We start from the raw sequence: 17595 nt of genomic DNA, 5'->3' as shown, positions 1-17595 counted from the left end.
AAAATCTTACTGTAAGTGTCAAATGCCTAAACTAGATGTCATGGCTCGTTCATTTCCTTAGAATTTGTTTTTTCTTAATCCAGGGCTGGCTTTCATGCATTTAAAATTTTGAAATTGTGCTTGAACTGTAACATTGAGCAACCACGTATCTTCACTTTGTCCATGCAAGCTAACTGTTGACATTGTCATTAAACATTAATAAAAGCAATGGCTTTACTGTCGTTTTCAATTTTCTGTCATGTATTTTAAAAGGTAATGATTGTGTAAACTCAAAGCAAGTTGTCAAACATGCAAAATGAGAACACTAAAAAGAACTGGAAAGTGGGACGGCGGCAAGTCTTGCCTCTGCTTGCCCTAGGACTATCGGAAGCACTGACCAATATTTGATTGTTATTACTGTATTACTTTTAGGCTTATTCAAATTGTAACCTGCCCGGGTAATATCTAATCTGCCCAGAGCCTCCACAAACAGTTGTGCTATTTGCAATGAGAGTGTTTCTTAAACCAGTCAAATTTCAAAATTGTCCTCACAAGGAGGGAGAGCTGGCCTTCTCGAGGTCAGCACTCAGCATGTTTCTGCCCTGATTGATCGATACAGTCAACTGAAATTACCCAGCATGTCTGCCGTGTTCTCTGTACACACTAATACATTCATAAAGCTGCATATTTGGTCAGCGTGATGTAATTGAATCAAATTGGTTATCTCTGTCAGAAATACCGATTCTGAACAGTCCAGGGTGATCTCCATTGCACAGGTGCACGTTATATTGCATTGTGTAACATTAGTTGCTTATGTGATTGCGACAAGTTGTAGTTTGAGTTGGGTTGTTGATTAAATGTACAACTAGACACTGCTAAAATGACTTTACTTGACTTTGAAACAAATGGACAAATGGGCTTTTCTACCTTCAGTACTCAAAGCGTACACTATACTTCAGTACACTGTGACCTCGTTTAACCTACTGATGACGCATCAGGAGCAACTGGGGGTTCAGTGTCTTGCTCAAGGACACTTTGACATGGGATCGAACCGCCAAACTCCGGGTTGGGAGAGGACCACTCTGAGCCATGGTGCCCCCGAGACTGCTGGATAGGAGAAGCAAGGTCTGCTCGATTCAATCACCCACCCGATTTCCTCTCCAGTGTTGTCAAATGAAAATATCCAATGATTGAAATCAATGCCTTGAATACTTCGAAGGGTCTACCAGTAATGAGTTTGATGCCACATTTTATATAGCCACAGTTTGCAGACAAACATGGTTCCTTGGTGCTGTCCCGCTGTTTTGACGCTGCCCCTCTATGTAGCCATTAGCATAGCCAGTTGAGCTTCCTGGTTAGCTGAAAGGCAGCGTCAGCGGCTGCCACTCCCCCAACAAGGAAGGAAGGAAGGAAGGGCGCATCCCGGATAGGAAAGCTAGCTGGCTAGCTCAGCCCATCCCAACTCAACTCAACACAACCATGGCAGTAAACCTGAGCAAAAATGGACCCGCGTTAACAGCGGCGTACAAAGAAGTCGTTAATGAAAAATCCGATACCAACTGGTAAGGCGCAGCAAGTTCAAATAACGCGGAAAACTTTGAGGCTGATGAGGAGACATTGCGATTTGATGCTGGCTAGCATGGGAGCAGCCAGTCGTGAAGTAACGTTTAAGCTGTCTGTTGTGTTCACGAAATCTTACTCTTAAACCTCAACTTATCTTACATTGTAAACCTCTATGTATTTTTGTTCCCTTATCTAGGGAGTCGGTTTTTTTGGCCTCGACGAATGGTAATTTTAGATACTCGAATCGAAGCCCATACACCATTATTCATTGGGAATTTTGCATTCAAAACGGTTGAAGAGTTGTTTCATGTTTTGCATATACGTTGTTTATTTTTCTAACGAAGTCTTTGATTGTGCGTCTGGCAAGGCCCCTCACTTCCTGGTTAAGCCATGATGTGGAAATTGACAAATGCAGTACTGTGACTTTTGAACATTAACTTCATATAGTCCTCTGACATCCGCTGCAGTTTAAATATTCCTCGCTTTTTGTCATTCTATCTCTGCATGTCCTTGGCTGGACTTTCAAGTGATAGATAGTAGCACCACCCTAATATAATATGTAGAATAAATGTGTCTTTGATCATCTCTTTATGCCGGTGACACATAGTGACAGAACAATTAAATGTCCTTCCACTACCAACCCAGTTGTTGTTGCTACTATTGCAACATTTGTGAAATGTTGCAATTGTAACATGTCTTGGCTCAATAAAAGTTGGAAAACACTGTTATAGATAATAATAAGACATAAGGGAACATACTGGTCCAAATGAGTCAAAAGCAAGTATTTGCTTCAAAAGATTAAATGGTTCACTTCCCACTTGTTTACATTCTCTTCTTAATTGTTAGCAGTTTGTGCTGAGAAACTATGGCGCAGGCCCGTGTTTCGCTTTTCCACAATGAATGTCCGCTTTTCCATCTTTGTTGTCATATATCTCTTTGCTGTCACTTGGACCCACACAAACAAACAAAAGTCACACAGACTTGAGTTCAAAAGATTTGCTGTTTGACCGTTGGAGCTCACCCGCCCATTTTTTCTCTCAAAAAGATTTGGGTTGATTATCAAATGTATATGACCTCTCGCGTGTTCATTCTTATAATAACAATCGGGATGTCTGCCTTGCAGTGTGGATTTATTTTTATATTTTTTTGCCATTTTCCACAGTTTTCTGACATTTTGTCTGCAAATTTCCCCAGTGTGGGACAAATAAATGAAGGTTATCTTTTTCACAAACAGGAAATAATCACTTGATAATGTAAGACAATGTATTTCTGTAAAAAAGTGTCTCATCTCACAGCAACATTGACCTTTGCAAGGATGCTGTGTCCTTTGTTTTGATCAGAAGAAAAAATGCTTTTAACCACTGCATTGTTAGTTTGTTTAATAACTGGATTGTCATCTTTGGGCCCATTGTTTACACCCATTGTTTACAATTATTTGTGTCATTCATTGTAAGGTGTAATGATCAGCTTGTTCTAAACATTTGTCATATTTAGGGCATCACAGGAAGATTTAAAGGGGACATAATGTGCAAAGTTGACCTTTTCATTGCTTTTATGGAAATAACTGGTTCTCTCGAGTGCCTGCCCACTCATCAAGTGTGAAAATACACAAAACAACCAATGTCATAAAATGTATCTTGAAACACGCCATTTTGATTTTGGTGGCATTTGTGTTTGCTGTTGTGTCCCTATTGTAGGATCTGCTCACTAGGTGACAAGTGAAGTGCCGCCTCCACGAATGAAAATACAATTGATGGGTTTACTGCCGGTTATGTGCTTTCCACTTGTGGAATAAAATTAATTTTAAGGGTCTGTGATCTAATACGTCTTCATGGTAACGCAAAGCCATATGACATTGGCACACCTCAAATTAGAAGGGGGGCAAGGAGAGCTGTGTCGTGGCGAACTGCCCCCCACCACCAAAACCGTCTGCTCTAAACATTGCTGTTAAGAGAGAGTGACTAATGCGCTGTAATTCTAAATCCTTAGGGTATTTTGACTGACGCTTATCACATACGTGTTATTAAGATACCAAGAAACTCTTTAAATTACAGAAAATGGCATAATGTCTTATCACAAATACAATTGCTTTGGCTCATTCCACATGCGGCAAAAAAAATTCAAGTAAAATCAATCAAGCCTTAAAGTAACAGTACAACTGTTACAGAAAACAGCATTATAATATATTTTACTGGCTCTCCTCCTCAGGGCCTTGTTCACCTATGAAGGAAACAGTAATGACATCCGCCTGGCAGAAAAGGGAGGTGAGTAATTGGTTACGTCGTTCATCAAGCTTTTGTCATCTCAACACAAAAGTATCAAATGTGTGTTGGAATGTCTCTGTCAGCATGCAACCGCAGCATTGGAAGATCAGCACAAAACAACCGCTTGCCCCTGCTGTCTCAACCCATCATTTGCAAAGGCAAAAATGTTCCCTGTTATACAAGCAACCACAGCAGCCATTTGACTACTGCCACAATGTTTGTCTATCAGATGGTGGATTGGAGGAGATGGTTGAGGAGCTAAACAGTGGAAAAATCATGTATGCCTTCTGTCGGGTCCAGGACCCAAACTCCGGTCTCCCTAAATATGTCCTCATCAACTGGGTCAGTACTGCATTCCACGCAATGCATTTGTCGTCTCACACCAGTAAAGTGGTCCTTGAGAACCAATTGTTTGCATCTTAGACGGGGGAAGGAGTGAATGATGCCAGAAAAGGACTTTGTGCCAATCATGTGAGCTCCATGGCAAACTTTCTTAAGGTAACACTGCACTCATTTAAATATACATTTGACTTTTTGCCTACCATCTGTTTGCATTTAAAACATGCTGAATTGCACATTCTTCATCTTTCGAGGGCGACATGAAGAAAAGATTATTCATCAAAGCTGCATGCATCTGTGGAAAATGGCTCAGTTGGAATAGTTTCAATGTCAAGACATCGTATATCATAGAAGCAAGCGCTTGGAAAGACACCAAGTTCACACCAGCTTTTTTTCAGACTGAGCAGTAAATGGAACTTGAACTTTAATGTCTTTCAGGGGGCCCACGTTACAGTAAATGCCCGAGCAGATGAGGATGTCGAACCTGAGGTGATCATGGAGAAGGTGGCCAAGGCCTCCGGAGCCAACTATAGCTTCCACAAAGAAACCTCCAGCCGCTTCCAAGACAGCGGCCCTCAGGGTCCCGTGGTATGCCTCATTCACTGCTCAACCTGGAGAATTAGAAGTAGGGAGTAGTTGGGAAGGGTAAAAAGTTCTTTCTGGGACCTATTAAGTTTACGTTGCCCAGTGGCTACCTGTTTGAGGTCTAATTGATTTCCCCGTTTGGCTGTATCCGACAGACGATGACGTCAACTTGCTGCCTGTACTGGCTGCAACAGGAATTGAAATTGACATTTTCAATTAAAAAAAGTATATCTCAAAAAGTGAGTAAGTGAGGTACAAATTTCAACCACACCAACTTTGGAGTTTCCAGAGTAGATATTTTCACCTGCTGGACTTAGCATCCTATCTTGGCTTGAAACATGTTGCCATGCTTTTGCATATTTCTATAAAACAAAGAATTGGGACTTGGTTACAGTTGCCCATTGCATTTGAATATTAAAACATCCACTTCTGCCATTTGGATCTAGTTTTTCATTTTATGGCCTCTTCTGCGCTGAGCATAACGCATTACTACGTCGACCATTATCTACTGTATGTGCTGCCTCTCTACCATGACAGCCGATGTAGCGTATTCAAAAAACAATGTTCAATCTGGGCAACAGCATGCTGTGGCGACAAACGCCGCGTCCAGGAGGACAGGTGGTTTGGCGGAGTTGTACAGTAAACGGCATGGAGAAATAAAACAAAGGACGGTGTCCCGGCAGGATGTGTGCCGCCGATTGCCCAAAGTCAGCTGGGATAGGCTTAAACTAACCTGCCGTCCTGCAACGAGGCAGCAGTATAGAAAAGGGATAGATGAATATCTCTTTGAACATCTTCACAATGTAAAATTTATTATTGAATCTCATCACATTTGTACCCTGAATTGTCAAGTGATCTTAACTCTAAAATCTGATGTTCAGCTAAAGACTGTGTGATCGTGAAGCATTCAGGATGCATTACAATCCGTTTTGCTCCGATTTTGTTTTGTTGCCTTATGAATTCACGTTAGGTGTCTTTGCCGCAGGGTTCCGTGTACCAGAAGACAAACGCTATGTCAGAAATCAGGAAGACCAACAAGGACACATTCTGGGCACAGGCGGAGGTAGGCACACTGTTGCTGCGCCGGGTTTTCACCTCTGACACAGACACAGTGAATCACATTTTGCAACACATCGTTGTGATGGAGTTTGCTTTTTATATTCATTTGACAAGTGTTGTCACTGCCATAGCACACTTCGGCCCGTCTTTTCATTTTGTCCCCCAGAAAGAGGAGGAGAGGCGTCGCCTGGAGGAACGGCGCAAAGCAGATGAAGAGCGCCAGCACCTGGAGAAAGAGAGGAAAGACAGGGAAGTCAAGGAGGCAGCACTGAGGGACCAACGGGACAAGGAGAAGGCCGTTCAAATTGAGCAACAGAAGTACGTGGCAACAACCGAGCGTGCGTCTTGACATTTGCTCATGACATTGGTCTGATTTGATCGTTGCTTTGACAGGAAGTACCAGCAACAACAGGAGGCTGAGCGCAGAGAGCAAGACAAACAACGCTGGGTAAGTGTCTGCCTCCTTTTGTTTTGTGGTTGAGGGGGGGGAAAAAAAAAGATGAACCAGAGTAAGTAAATTAGAGTTTTTCATGTTGTCTTTGTCTTCAATATTCTCTTGGTTGGCCTTTGTTGTTTTCACGCAAGTCTTTTATGATTAACACGCACATTTTCATAGAGAAGTTGCAGGATAACTGATGAGAACCTACATTTAATGTGACCAGCAGGAGCAGCAGGAGGAGATGCAGGCAGCCCAGAAGAAAACCATCAGACGGGGGGAATCTGTGGAAAAGGCCAATGTAAGTCTCACTCCTTTAACTGGACGGCACAATTATTTTTGAGTCGCTGCCATTTTAAAGCGCATATACGACGGCGTCACCCTGCATTTACGTCAAGACAGAGCATGCGCAGACTATACGCAGCTCAGCTATTCTGTTTACATTACACCCGTTCGGACTGGCAAAAGGAGTATACCACCTCTGTGATTCCAAATAAAATTCCATTCAGCCTTTTTATTTAAATTGAGGTGTTTATATGGAGCTTTTTCATTCTGTCTAAGTCATTCTAATTGGAATACATGGCTCCATATAAATCTGGCTGTAGATATTAGATAAATAGGTAAATGAAGCATGAATTAATACAAAAGACTGTTTATTTCTCTGCTGAAAGGACAGGTTTCAACTTATGAAATACTTGTGGAGGCACTTCACCTGTCAACAAATGTACTGCAATACAACCTGGGCAATTTCATGTGGCGTTATTTTCGCCGAGTGTTTTTCTTTCCACTAATCTGCTGATGTCTGTGTCATAGGAGGCAGCCTCCCTCATCTCTCAGCGAGCTATGAACCCCAGAGACATGTTCAAGCAGAGAGAGAGGGGAATAACTCCCAGTGATTCAAATGTGCCCTCTGCTGCCCCTGCTAGCCCCCAGCCAGGTATTGTACCCCCCCATTCCCTTTGCCTTAAAGGTCAGCAGCTGCTACCTTTCCACTCTTGGCTAGCGGTGGCTACAAGCTGCATTTGTCCAAAACCGCCTCCTTGTGGAGCTCTGCCTGTCCATGATCACACTTAAACCTGTTGGTCTGTCTCCATCATGTGTCTCCTCCTTTCTTTTCTCTCCTCATCCATCTGTGCATGCTTTGGATTCTATGTGCGCCCCTACTTAGGGCGTCTGCAAAGCCCTTTCCTATCTAAGTATGAAAGCGAGCGGGCCAGCTCCCCTCAGCGCCAAGCCTCCCCCGTGCCGGCAGGCTCCGCCTCCCCTGTCCATGCTGCAGGTGTGAGCTTACACACACAACACAACATATCAGGTGATGGTTAGTCTATACCAGTGTTTCCCAACCTTAATTGTGCCAAGGCATGTTTTCCATCTGGGCCAGTTTTTATTCTTTTGTGTGAATGGCACTAGGGGGTTCCCCACTATATTGCAGTTTGCAATCATACTAAACAACGTTTTTAAGTGAATATTTTTATGGGTTTTTACGGCATTCTGATTTATTTTAAGGCCAAATTCCCAGTTGCTCGTGCACTTTTGAGCCATCTATTGCGCATTAGAAGAACAGTAAGGCACAGTTGAGCATCTTGATTCGGAAGCTCTCAGCCACAGCACTCACCGAGAGATTCACAGGCACCTAGCGTCAACCAAGCAGGTTCCTGCTTTTTAAAGGCGCGTGCACTTATACAAACACTACAATAAGTACAATATTTTTTAATATTTTCTGTGGTTGAATTTTTTTTTTGTAGTCAACTATGTTTACAACTATGTATGTGAAATTGAATTGTGTTGGAATACATTTAAAATGTGTTTAAAGCATATCGTCGCTATCCTATGTTTTTCACAGGACCAAAATTGGGCATCCCATTAATGTAAAAATGTTTAAAAAAGGACAAAGTTGGACGTACGTGTTTTTCATCGGACAGTGATCATACGGACATTGGGCTGAACGATTATGGAAAATCTAATTTAAATTTTTTTTCCCCCTCAGTACTGCAATTATTATATAACATGCAATTAATAAAATAAAGGACAAATAAAGGATATCTAATCTAATTATTTTTTCAATGTTTTCTTCCCAGTTTTTTTAATAAACACAAACAATGAAAATTAATCTGTACAATAGTACCTCTACTTCCGAAATTAATCGGTTCTGGAAGAAATTACTTAACTAGGAAATGTTGTAAGTAGAGACGCGTTGTCCATGTAATTGTCCTAATTCGTTACAAGCCCCCCCAAAATGCAAACAGAAATGTTTCCTAAAGCATAAAAATGCATCAAAATATGTAACAAATACATGTTACAATTAGATTGGTGCACAATAAATTAGAGTTGTTTATTAAAAAAAAAAAAGAATAAAAACGGTCATTTAACTTTTAACTGTGTCCTCATCGTTTTTTACCCTCTTTAGTCAGTGTTCTCTGTCAGAAGTGGGTGTTGCCTGGCATTTTGTAAAGAACTGATTCAAGGACGTTTGCTTTTGTCGGCTTTTAACAATCCTTCGAAAATGTCCAAGGCAAACATCAGCATAGTGAGCGACCGCCCGACTGGTGAACACTTTTTCTGGGTGATTCACATTTACGTAAAACTATCGGAATACCTCATGGCCCAAGGGGCAAATGATGAGGACATTGCATCGATACACATCTATCTATCTACACACATAGACACATACGGTAGAGGTCCCTCTGAGCCAATGAGATGCCAGAATGATGCTCGGGAATAGCCAATAGCAGTTCAGGAAACTCGGCGGTGCGAGAAGCAGCCCATTCTGTATTTTTACCTTTCGTATCTTGACACTTCTTTCGTAACAAGAGGCAATATTTTCCTGTTGAGACGTTTCATAACTTGAGAATTTTGTATGAAGAGACGTTCGTAAGTAGAGGTACCACTGTATTACAATAATATTTGTTATACATAAATGTTTTGGTCTGAGAGGTTAGGCTTATGTTTCAATCAGTTTCAATCATCATGTTAACTTACTAAACACAACGTTCATTACGACAGCTACAAAAATTTCCACAAGTGTGGAAGTCAGAAATTATGACAATAACAAAAACAAATTTGTGGCTCATCTCTTCAGTTTTTGATGTCTCATGAAACAACGATATGTGTGTCGCCGGCATACCGAACAAGCTCTCACTAGTTTGGGAATCACTGGTCTTAATGACAGCTATTCTTTGTTGCTTTTTTGCTATTTCCTCACTTACAGTCATTTCACCATTGCACTTCCAATCACTCATGCTGTGTTGACATTTATTTATTTTTTAATCACCCCTCCCATCTGCTACCGGTGGTGGTTTTCAACCTGTGTGGGCTTGTGTGTGTACATGCATGTCTGTGCTTGTGTTTTCGGGTAATAAGAGCCAGATCTGGATGATGGACAGTCCAGGTGTGAGTATGACGCGCCGGAGGTGGCCCCCGAGGAGCACTCCAAAGGTGGGGCATCGGTTGTCGTCTTAACCCTTTCACAGACACCCAGTGGCCCTCTCATTGGCCTCATATGCTCTAAACATGATTTGCCATCAGCTCCTCTGGCCTCCCAGACCAGCAGCTGCAATCCGCTGCTACCTGCTGGTAGCTAAATGCATGACAGGTTATTTTTCTTTTCACAGAGGAAGCGCCAGACCCTAGCCCCTGTGTGCAGGAGCCTTTACGTGAAGACCCCCCTCAGGTGGCGGTTCTGTTCTTTTGCAGCATTAAAAAATATATATTTTAGGACACAAATAAACCAAATTCTTTGGCAGGTCGAGGAGAACAATTATGAGGTGACTGCTGAGGAGACACCAGATAGAGGAATCTGTGCTCGGGCCTTGTATGATTACCAGGCTGGTAATTACATTTCATTTTACTGTTTTATTTTTAAAGTGCCGTGCTTGCCTGGGTTTTTTTGCGAGGTATTCCAACTTCTTCTTGCATTTCAAAAACATGAATTAGTACTTGGGAAATTGAAAACTGTAAATTATCCAAATGTGTGAGTGTGAATGCTTTTTTTGATGTGACTATATTTGGCATTACACCATAGTGAGCTTTTCCTCTTTTCTGAAAGCCTCATAAAACTATGCTAAGGAAAAATATAACTTTTGATTCATTTACTGTAGCCTTGGTTTAAAATGAGATCTGAAGCTTTGTCAAAGTGGGATTCAAAGGTGTACATCAACTATGTCCAAGTACTTAGTTTATGTCCTCGTCAAATGTGTAGTTTTTTTTTCATCTGGATTACAAAATATCCCAGTATTTTTGTTATTTTCCAGATGTGTTTCTTATAACATTTAAATCCACGTGACATGAAAAGTTGGGGAATGTGTAGGAATATGATTTTATACCTAAAGCAAACATGGAATCAATTGTGCCCTGTTGTTGAATTCAGCTGAAGTAGGCTCCATCTTAGCTGTGACCGTAATGAGGATAAGCACTATCGGAAATGGAGAAAGTGTTTGGATTTTTGTATTAAATGACTCTTGTGTTCCCTAGCGGACGATACAGAGATCTCCTTCGACCCTGATGAGATCATCACCGGGATCGAGATGATAGATGAGGGATGGTGGCGAGGCTACGGCCCCGACGGCCATTTTGGAATGTTCCCAGCCAACTACGTCGAGCTCGTGTAGGCGCGTCTATTCCCCGGTAACACAGGGAACCTCCCACGAAGAGTCCTCCACTGAACAAGCTTCTCTACATCACGGAGCAATGAAAGGACAATAAAGTAAAAGGCCTGGCCATTTCAAGTAATTCTCATTTCAAGCTCTGAAGCAGGTACCTCCACCTCCACCACTTGACCTGTAAATGTGATGAGCCTTAGTATGAATCTTGATCATTTCTGAGCATACGCAGCACTTGAGTCCACATTCCTTTCAAAGTGACCTATTTATCTGGTGTCATCGTATTACTTGCTGTAGCAGCGGGGGTGGGGGAGGTAATTCAAGATGGTGGTACTAGTTTCGTTTCAATCCTCTGTCTTGTTTCTTGCATTTGTTCCCAGAAAACCAGATGTACCTTTTCATGTGACTTACCATAAATTATGTCTAAATTTCAAAGCTTTTTGAAGTGGATGTTGTTAAAATGGCACACTCATGCTCTCTGGGAGGGTTGGCTTTGTGATTAGGGAGACAGTCAGTTCAAGTTCCTTGGAGTGTGTTTTGTGTCTTTTTGGTCTCCATTTCAATGTACAGTATTCAACATTTCTGAGGTGTCCTAAAGTGAAAATACATCTAAAAATAGCACCTTTTCCATGATGACTTTGTAACATGTGAGATGTGAGAGAGGATGTAAGTACTAAAAAGCTTTTTGTGATATTTTAGAGAAAAAGAAAGTTGAGTTTGATCTTGAAACATTCTAGCTTTTCAGAGTATCATTCCTGATCAGTTCCAGATCGATTTGGAATATAGTGTAATGTGCCGTTCTATGCCAGAGTCTATTGTAATCCAGCCTTTGTAATAAAACAAATAAATCCCCTTTGTGGTCATATCTTCTCATATTCAAACACATGTCGTCAATGAGAGAATTGCTACAAAAAAAACAAGGGATTTTCAGAAGTTAAACAGGTACCCTGATGTAAAGACAACATATCTTAAGTCAGTTTCCTGGAATGAAATGGCGTGTGGGGAATTCACCCACTTAATGCATAAGTTTCATTTCATTTGAAAAAAACACTTCGCCTTTCCTGCATGCTTACTTTTTCTAATACGGGGCGGGAAACTTTTTTTCTTGAGGGCTGCAATTGGTATTTGAAACCAACATATTGGCCAGGTCATTTGCAGGTCAAATGAATTAGTCTTTAAGTGTGAAATTGGTTGTTTTAATAAGATGTTTAGTCTCTGTAATTGTTGTGAGGATAAGTGGGGCAGATAATGGATGAACCCATGTTTGCGGTCAAGTATCAACCAGTTTATTAAAAAGTGAAATGTATGTGTTAATGTTACAAAGTTTTCAAATATTTACAATAATCAATTATTTAACAGCATGAAGAAATACATTTCACATAGCCAATTTTATATGGGAGAAAATTGCAAAATCAATGTAACAAATATCACCGACTCCTGGTAATTGCAAATGCTAGGTTTGTCGGATTTAAGGAGACCGCAGGCCATATGTGGCCCGTGTGCCACCCGTCTCAAGAATTGCAGAGGTCCACTTTGATGACATATAACTGCGGTTTACAAAAATGTTGTGATTTGAAAATGTTGATGGAATTCCAAACTGCAATTACGTACAGTCCATTTTATTCCTTCTTAGCTTCCAAGGAGTTCATTCAATACCTTGTTTTCACTAACTTGATGAATGATGCAAATTATGTGGAGATGTTGCCATGTAGCTTTAAGGCACTGTTACTATCTCTGTAAATTTGGTATTAGAATATGTTCACGTTTAACCCTGAGCCCTTGTTTGATATTAATACCATTCCAGCTTCTTTGTGGCCATTTTGGTCCAACTACAGGCAGTTTTGTCAATTTTAATATTTTCCATGATTTTTGCTTCTTTTAGTACATAGTTTTTAATTAACATCACTTTTTGTTGTTCATATTAAATATCTATTCGTTTTCATTTTTAACTCTTCAAACCAGAAATTTAAAAAGTGAAAAAGTACAATTAAAGATAAAACGACCAGAATATGAAATAGCGAAACCCTTTTCTCATTTTCTGCGAATGCCTTTTACGCCACCCCATCTATGCATGAACACATCCAAGCTGTCCACAATCTAATGTCCTTTTAGGTCGGGGGTAGGCAACCCGCGGCTCCGGAGCCGCATGCGGCTCTTTAGCGCCCCCTAGTGGCTCCCTGGAGCTTTTTCAAAAATGTTTGAAAATGATGAGGGAGGGAAATATATTTTTTGTTTTAATATGGTTTCTGTAGGAGGACAAACATGACAAACATTAACGTTTTCCAATGCTGTAAAAATGTGGAGAATAAATATTTAATTTCAACGTTTCTGTCAACGAGGATTTGCGGCATAGCCTGCAACACACGTTTCTATGAGCAGGACGGGATGCCAGGCAGTTGGCTGTTGTAAAAAAAAAACAACCAAACAAACAAAACAGCATTTGATGCACAATTCACCGAGGGTACTGGCAAAGAATCTGGATGTGGAAGACCGAGAGAAGCATTTTTAAACGTTATATATATGTGAGCTACGATATTTAACACGCTGCAAAAGTGTGTCCCATGCCTCGATCATCTTAGGGGCCATAATGACTGTTGCTCATAATGGCATGCGTGTGTGCAAGAAAGGATTGATCGAAAAGTAGATCTTCTGTCAAAACATGTTGGGCACCCGTGCTCTACAGGATGTACTGCAGGAAAAAAAGATTAATCATGAAGGCTCATTGTGTATTCGTAGCCAATTTAGTCATTTTGATAGTAGGCTAATATAGATACAGCATGTGTTGCCTTCATTGTAAGGCATAAATAAAACAGCTGGGAGTGCCAATAAACAATTTGAAGCTCCTTTTTTGAAGAATTAGTCACTGTCTGCCAAAATGCTGCTTGCTGGTAAGTCAGTTGACTTGAGTTCACTACCACCATGCGACACATCTCAAAAATGGCGTATCACAAAACACCATGGCACCACCCAACAGTTGAGCTATTAGAAGAGAGAAAATGTGTTTGAACTGTGTTTAGCTAGTGCATGGAATTCTACCAATGAATTCAGTTGCGTCAGCTTTAACAATATTTTGATCAATTTCTTAAGAGGAAATTACTGAATTTTCTTGATTCATTTTGCCGAAGCTCCAACTCTATCTCTGCATCTCTTCCTCCTCATCAATGGCCTTCGTGGTGGAAAAATTTACTGTTGTGTTCAGGTCTTTAAAGGGGAACATGTATTTTAACGCTTTGCTCCCAGGAAGCTGACTCATTTCAGACCATCATCATATTTTACAAACGTGTAGTCTTATCGCTTACCCTTTGTGAACAACAAGAAAAGCACATTTAAGACTTCCATTTCTGTAAACTATGAAAAATAAAATAAATCCACACGACATTTCAACTCAGGAGGGATGCATTAATAGTCATTTGTCAAGTTGACAATTTCATAAAAAGTACAGTAGAAATATTTTGCGATTGTGACATTTCATTAAAACGATTTGGAAATGTCATTGAAAATGTTGCACCTACCGCAGAGGGCATCCCCTTTCTGTGACAGATCAAAGACAAGTAGAGGAAATGTGGACCCTGCGTTGCAGCTTAACGTGTGTGTTATTTGTGTACATTTGCTTGTTGTTGGTCATGGGAAAAATCTGGAGCTTTATATGACACTGAGCAGATATCAGATTGACCTGATTCTCTCAAAGTGATGATGAGTGTGTGATAACGACGACGCTACACTTTAACAGCTACAAGTCCGCCACTTGGATCGCTGTCATGGAAATTGTTATGCCCTAATCTTTCTCTTTCTCTCTTTTCGTTTTTTTTAAGCATTAGGACAAAGGTACCGATACGATTTGAAAAAAAAAAAAGCAGTGGTCCTTTCATCTTTGTTAATATAATTACATGCTCTTGTATACATTTCCCGGTGTTGGATGTTACAAAATTAAATGCAAGATGAAATATTTCAAATTGTACACTTTATGATAATAATATGTTGCCCTGTCCCTTGTACTGTACTTACCTCACTATTACTTTCAAAACCCCTTTATTTAATTCTTATCCCAGACGATTTTGGAGAATGCACAATGTTTTGCAGCATGCTGAAAGATCTCAACATTATTCTAGCTAGCATAATCATAATGGTTAATAAAGTGTCATTTCTCGCAAAAAAAAAAAAACTATTCACCTCCCAAAAATATCATTTCAACTCAAAATTCTCTCAAGGTGTGATTTTCTGCTTAGTATTCACTCGAACTTATAATTACAGATTCTAAAAATCTTGTCTATACAGTGTGGTTGGTGGCAGGAATGATACTTCATCTGTAAAACCCACATCAAAACTAAGATGGAAATGAAACTTAAACAAATTGGGGGAAAGCTTATTCAAAATAGCCAATACAGAAAAGCTGGGATGAAGTACAAATTCTGACTGATACCCACTTTTATAAAATGTTGGTCTCATACTAAGGAAACAACTGTAATTACTCACCATAATTATGTGCATGCTTTCTCGAATATTTATGCATACTATCAATGTGTTCATTGATTCATTATAATTAATTGTCTTTGTTCTTAAATGTGTTAGTTTTTTTATCTAAGAGGTTCTGTTTTTTTCAGTTTTGTATAATATATATTGGTTTCCTAGCTCATCCTAAATACCATATTTTGTATAATATTCAGAAAAAATGGAGAGTCGGCTTGATTGGCATTTACAGACGTGACATACTGTAAGAGTTGAAATAGAGGAGAAAAAAAATATGCCTCTGTGTGTGTGTGTGTGTGTGTGTGTGTGTGTGTGTGTGTGTGTGCTCGCGAGAGATAGGTGTCAACCAATGAGCATGTGCACTGTTAGAGACATCGTCTTATGTCAAAGCTTGATCTACAGTCACAAAATACACTCCCGTTGGAAGACGTCCTCTATGGGTGAGAATCACTTTTTAATTTTTATTCACATCAACCAGTTTACTTCTTAATTCAGTTTTTAACGTAACATCATGTGTTCTGTGAAAAGACAATGACTCATATCACAATGTATATTTAATATGAATAGTTGGTTTCATGTTCATGAAAATAAAAAGAATGTATTCATGAGCGATGAAAATATAAATTTGACAAAAAGAAATGTTTTGCGTCTATGTATTGGGTCAAGTAATTAGTTGAAATGATCTGTAAAATAGAAGTGATATATTTGAAGTACAACTCCCATAGATGAAATAGAGAAGTCGGGGGTTATATTGAAAGCAGAATGCGAATCTGAAGCCGCAGCACAGGAAGCAAGCGATCTCAAAAGGAGCGTATTGGTTTTACACACAAACGAGACAGCGGTTGAAGAGATGAGAGCAGACACTGCTGGCCTGAAGGGACTTTCATTCATTTTAAAATGTAAGTCTTATATTCTCCAAAGTATGGATTTTTTAAAAAATGGTGATCTTCATTGGACTACATTCGTGAATATTTTATTGAAACTACGTTAAAAGTTTTGGGGTTTATTATGTGGTATTTTTGTTTGTTTGTTTTGAAGAAACACTCGGTGAGAGAATGTCACATTAATCAGAAATACTGATGAAACTTTTTTTTTTAATGAGGACATTTCTATGTGACCATAAATTAGACACAGTATATTCGGATGATGTAGTGCCGTGTTAACACAACTGCAAACTACATGCCCAATTACAAACATCTTGTGAAATGAATACCTCTCTCAAAAAGGGAAATCCAGATATTGTGTGGGCTCTCTTTTTACACGAGAATGCAGTTGTACCTAATATAGTGGCTGCAGACTGATCCAACGTACAGTTTAAGTTTAGTCTCCGTATAACAATATTATACAGGGCTTGTGTTCGTGAGCAGGAAGTGGTTTGTCACCTGTGGTTTCATATCAGACTCCAGTGACAATATGTTCATACAACCGTTTGAATATGATGACAATTACGGTTATGGGAACAGCGACTCCGTTCAAATGATGCACAGTTGCATGTCTGATATTATTTGATGTGAAGTGAACTAACAAAACATGGTGTCTTTATTGTTTAGCTCATGAGGACCAGAGCGCGATGGCGCTCAGTGAGGAAGATATGGAGACAGCGGCCGAGGTAGGAAAAACTGCCGGTAAAAGGTCTGTTGGCCTGCTGGGTGCTCTGTGAGCTATTTTCATCAGTTACAGTTGATGTGTGACTGCAGACATGACTACACACAGACGCATTCTCATTTCCCTTTTTGCTGCATTTCATCAGGAGCGCAAATTTTGAAGCGCTTGATCGTATGTGTCATTTCTGCTCTGCTTGTGAAATGAGTAACAAGAATCGCATGATTCTTCTTTGAAGGCACAATTTAGTTCTGGTAACTGAGAGCGAACTGCAATGTGAGGAAGGCAGATTGGTTTGTCAAATTTTCCCAACTTGGTGGCTTCTGCCCTGACCTCTGGCCGGCCTGTAGCAACGACTTTTGGCAATGTCGCCCACGCGTAGGTCCCCGAAGGTTTCAATTCAACAGCTCTACCCATGCTGCAGTTGGTCGAGAATATTCAGTGCAGCTTCCAATGCCAATCTACCATAGTTTTAAACAAATTTGGTCAAACAGTGACAGCATATCAGCATGAAGAAAAGATTGACATTTCGTGTCCTTTCTTCTTGAAGTTACATCACAGATAGAGTAGATACATCTGCTTCTGCTCAATAATGAGATCCAATTCAAGAGCTTTACAGTGACAGAGCCTCAGCATCAGCCAATTGTTGCTTCCAGGACATATTTCTGCACCCCCCCCCCCCCCCCCCCCCCTCGCGTTCTCT

At 40.2% G+C, this 17595-nt stretch overlaps 2 protein-coding genes and 1 long non-coding RNA gene across 7 annotated transcripts in view; 2 read left to right on the top strand and 1 right to left on the bottom strand.

The window, feature by feature from the left end:
• The first annotated feature begins 1375 nt into the window (after positions 1-1375).
• dbnlb (drebrin-like b) lies at positions 1376-11675 on the top strand. 3 transcript variants are annotated; one of them, XM_019885220.1, is made up of 15 exons: positions 1376-1541; positions 3751-3806; positions 4036-4148; positions 4230-4304; positions 4584-4733; positions 5716-5793; positions 5956-6107; positions 6183-6237; positions 6455-6526; positions 7039-7162; positions 7394-7504; positions 9586-9660; positions 9837-9895; positions 9969-10053; positions 10696-11675. In XM_019885220.1, the coding sequence occupies exons 1-15, from the start codon at positions 1459-1461 to the stop codon at positions 10830-10832; spliced, it is 1425 nt and encodes a 474-aa protein (XP_019740779.1). In that variant the 5' UTR covers positions 1376-1458; the 3' UTR covers positions 10833-11675. The 3 variants fall into 3 exon arrangements, with proteins under 3 accessions (XP_019740779.1, XP_019740780.1, XP_019740781.1); XM_019885221.1 differs by lacking the exon at positions 7394-7504; XM_019885222.1 differs by lacking the exons at positions 7394-7504; positions 9586-9660.
• On the bottom strand, positions 1879-3742 carry LOC109525009 (uncharacterized). Its single transcript, XR_002170061.1, has 2 exons — positions 3583-3742; positions 1879-3526 (listed from the first exon to the last, which is right to left on the bottom strand). It is a non-coding gene; the product is annotated as an uncharacterized LOC109525009 (long non-coding RNA).
• A 3296-nt stretch (positions 11676-14971) lies between the features above and the next one.
• The window catches only part of arid5a (AT-rich interactive domain 5A), a 9638-nt gene continuing 7014 nt past the window's right edge, over positions 14972-17595 (top strand). Inside the window, exons 1-2 of one of the 3 annotated variants that reach the window (XM_019885217.1) lie at positions 14972-15730; positions 16841-16899. In XM_019885217.1, coding sequence (XP_019740776.1) covers positions 15565-15730; positions 16841-16899 — 225 coding nt within the window. In that variant the 5' untranslated portion in view covers positions 14972-15564. Of the gene's footprint in view, positions 15731-16016; positions 16190-16840; positions 16900-17595 lie in introns of those variants that run through there. The other 2 variants (XM_019885216.1, XM_019885218.1) reach the window with 2 other exon arrangements.

The sequence above is a fragment of the Hippocampus comes genome, unplaced genomic scaffold (genome assembly GCF_001891065.2).
Source record: "Hippocampus comes isolate QL1 unplaced genomic scaffold, H_comes_QL1_v1.1 scaffold45, whole genome shotgun sequence".
Lineage (NCBI taxonomy): Eukaryota > Metazoa > Chordata > Actinopteri > Syngnathiformes > Syngnathidae > Hippocampus > Hippocampus comes.
This window is presented reverse-complemented; position numbering and strand designations above follow the sequence as displayed.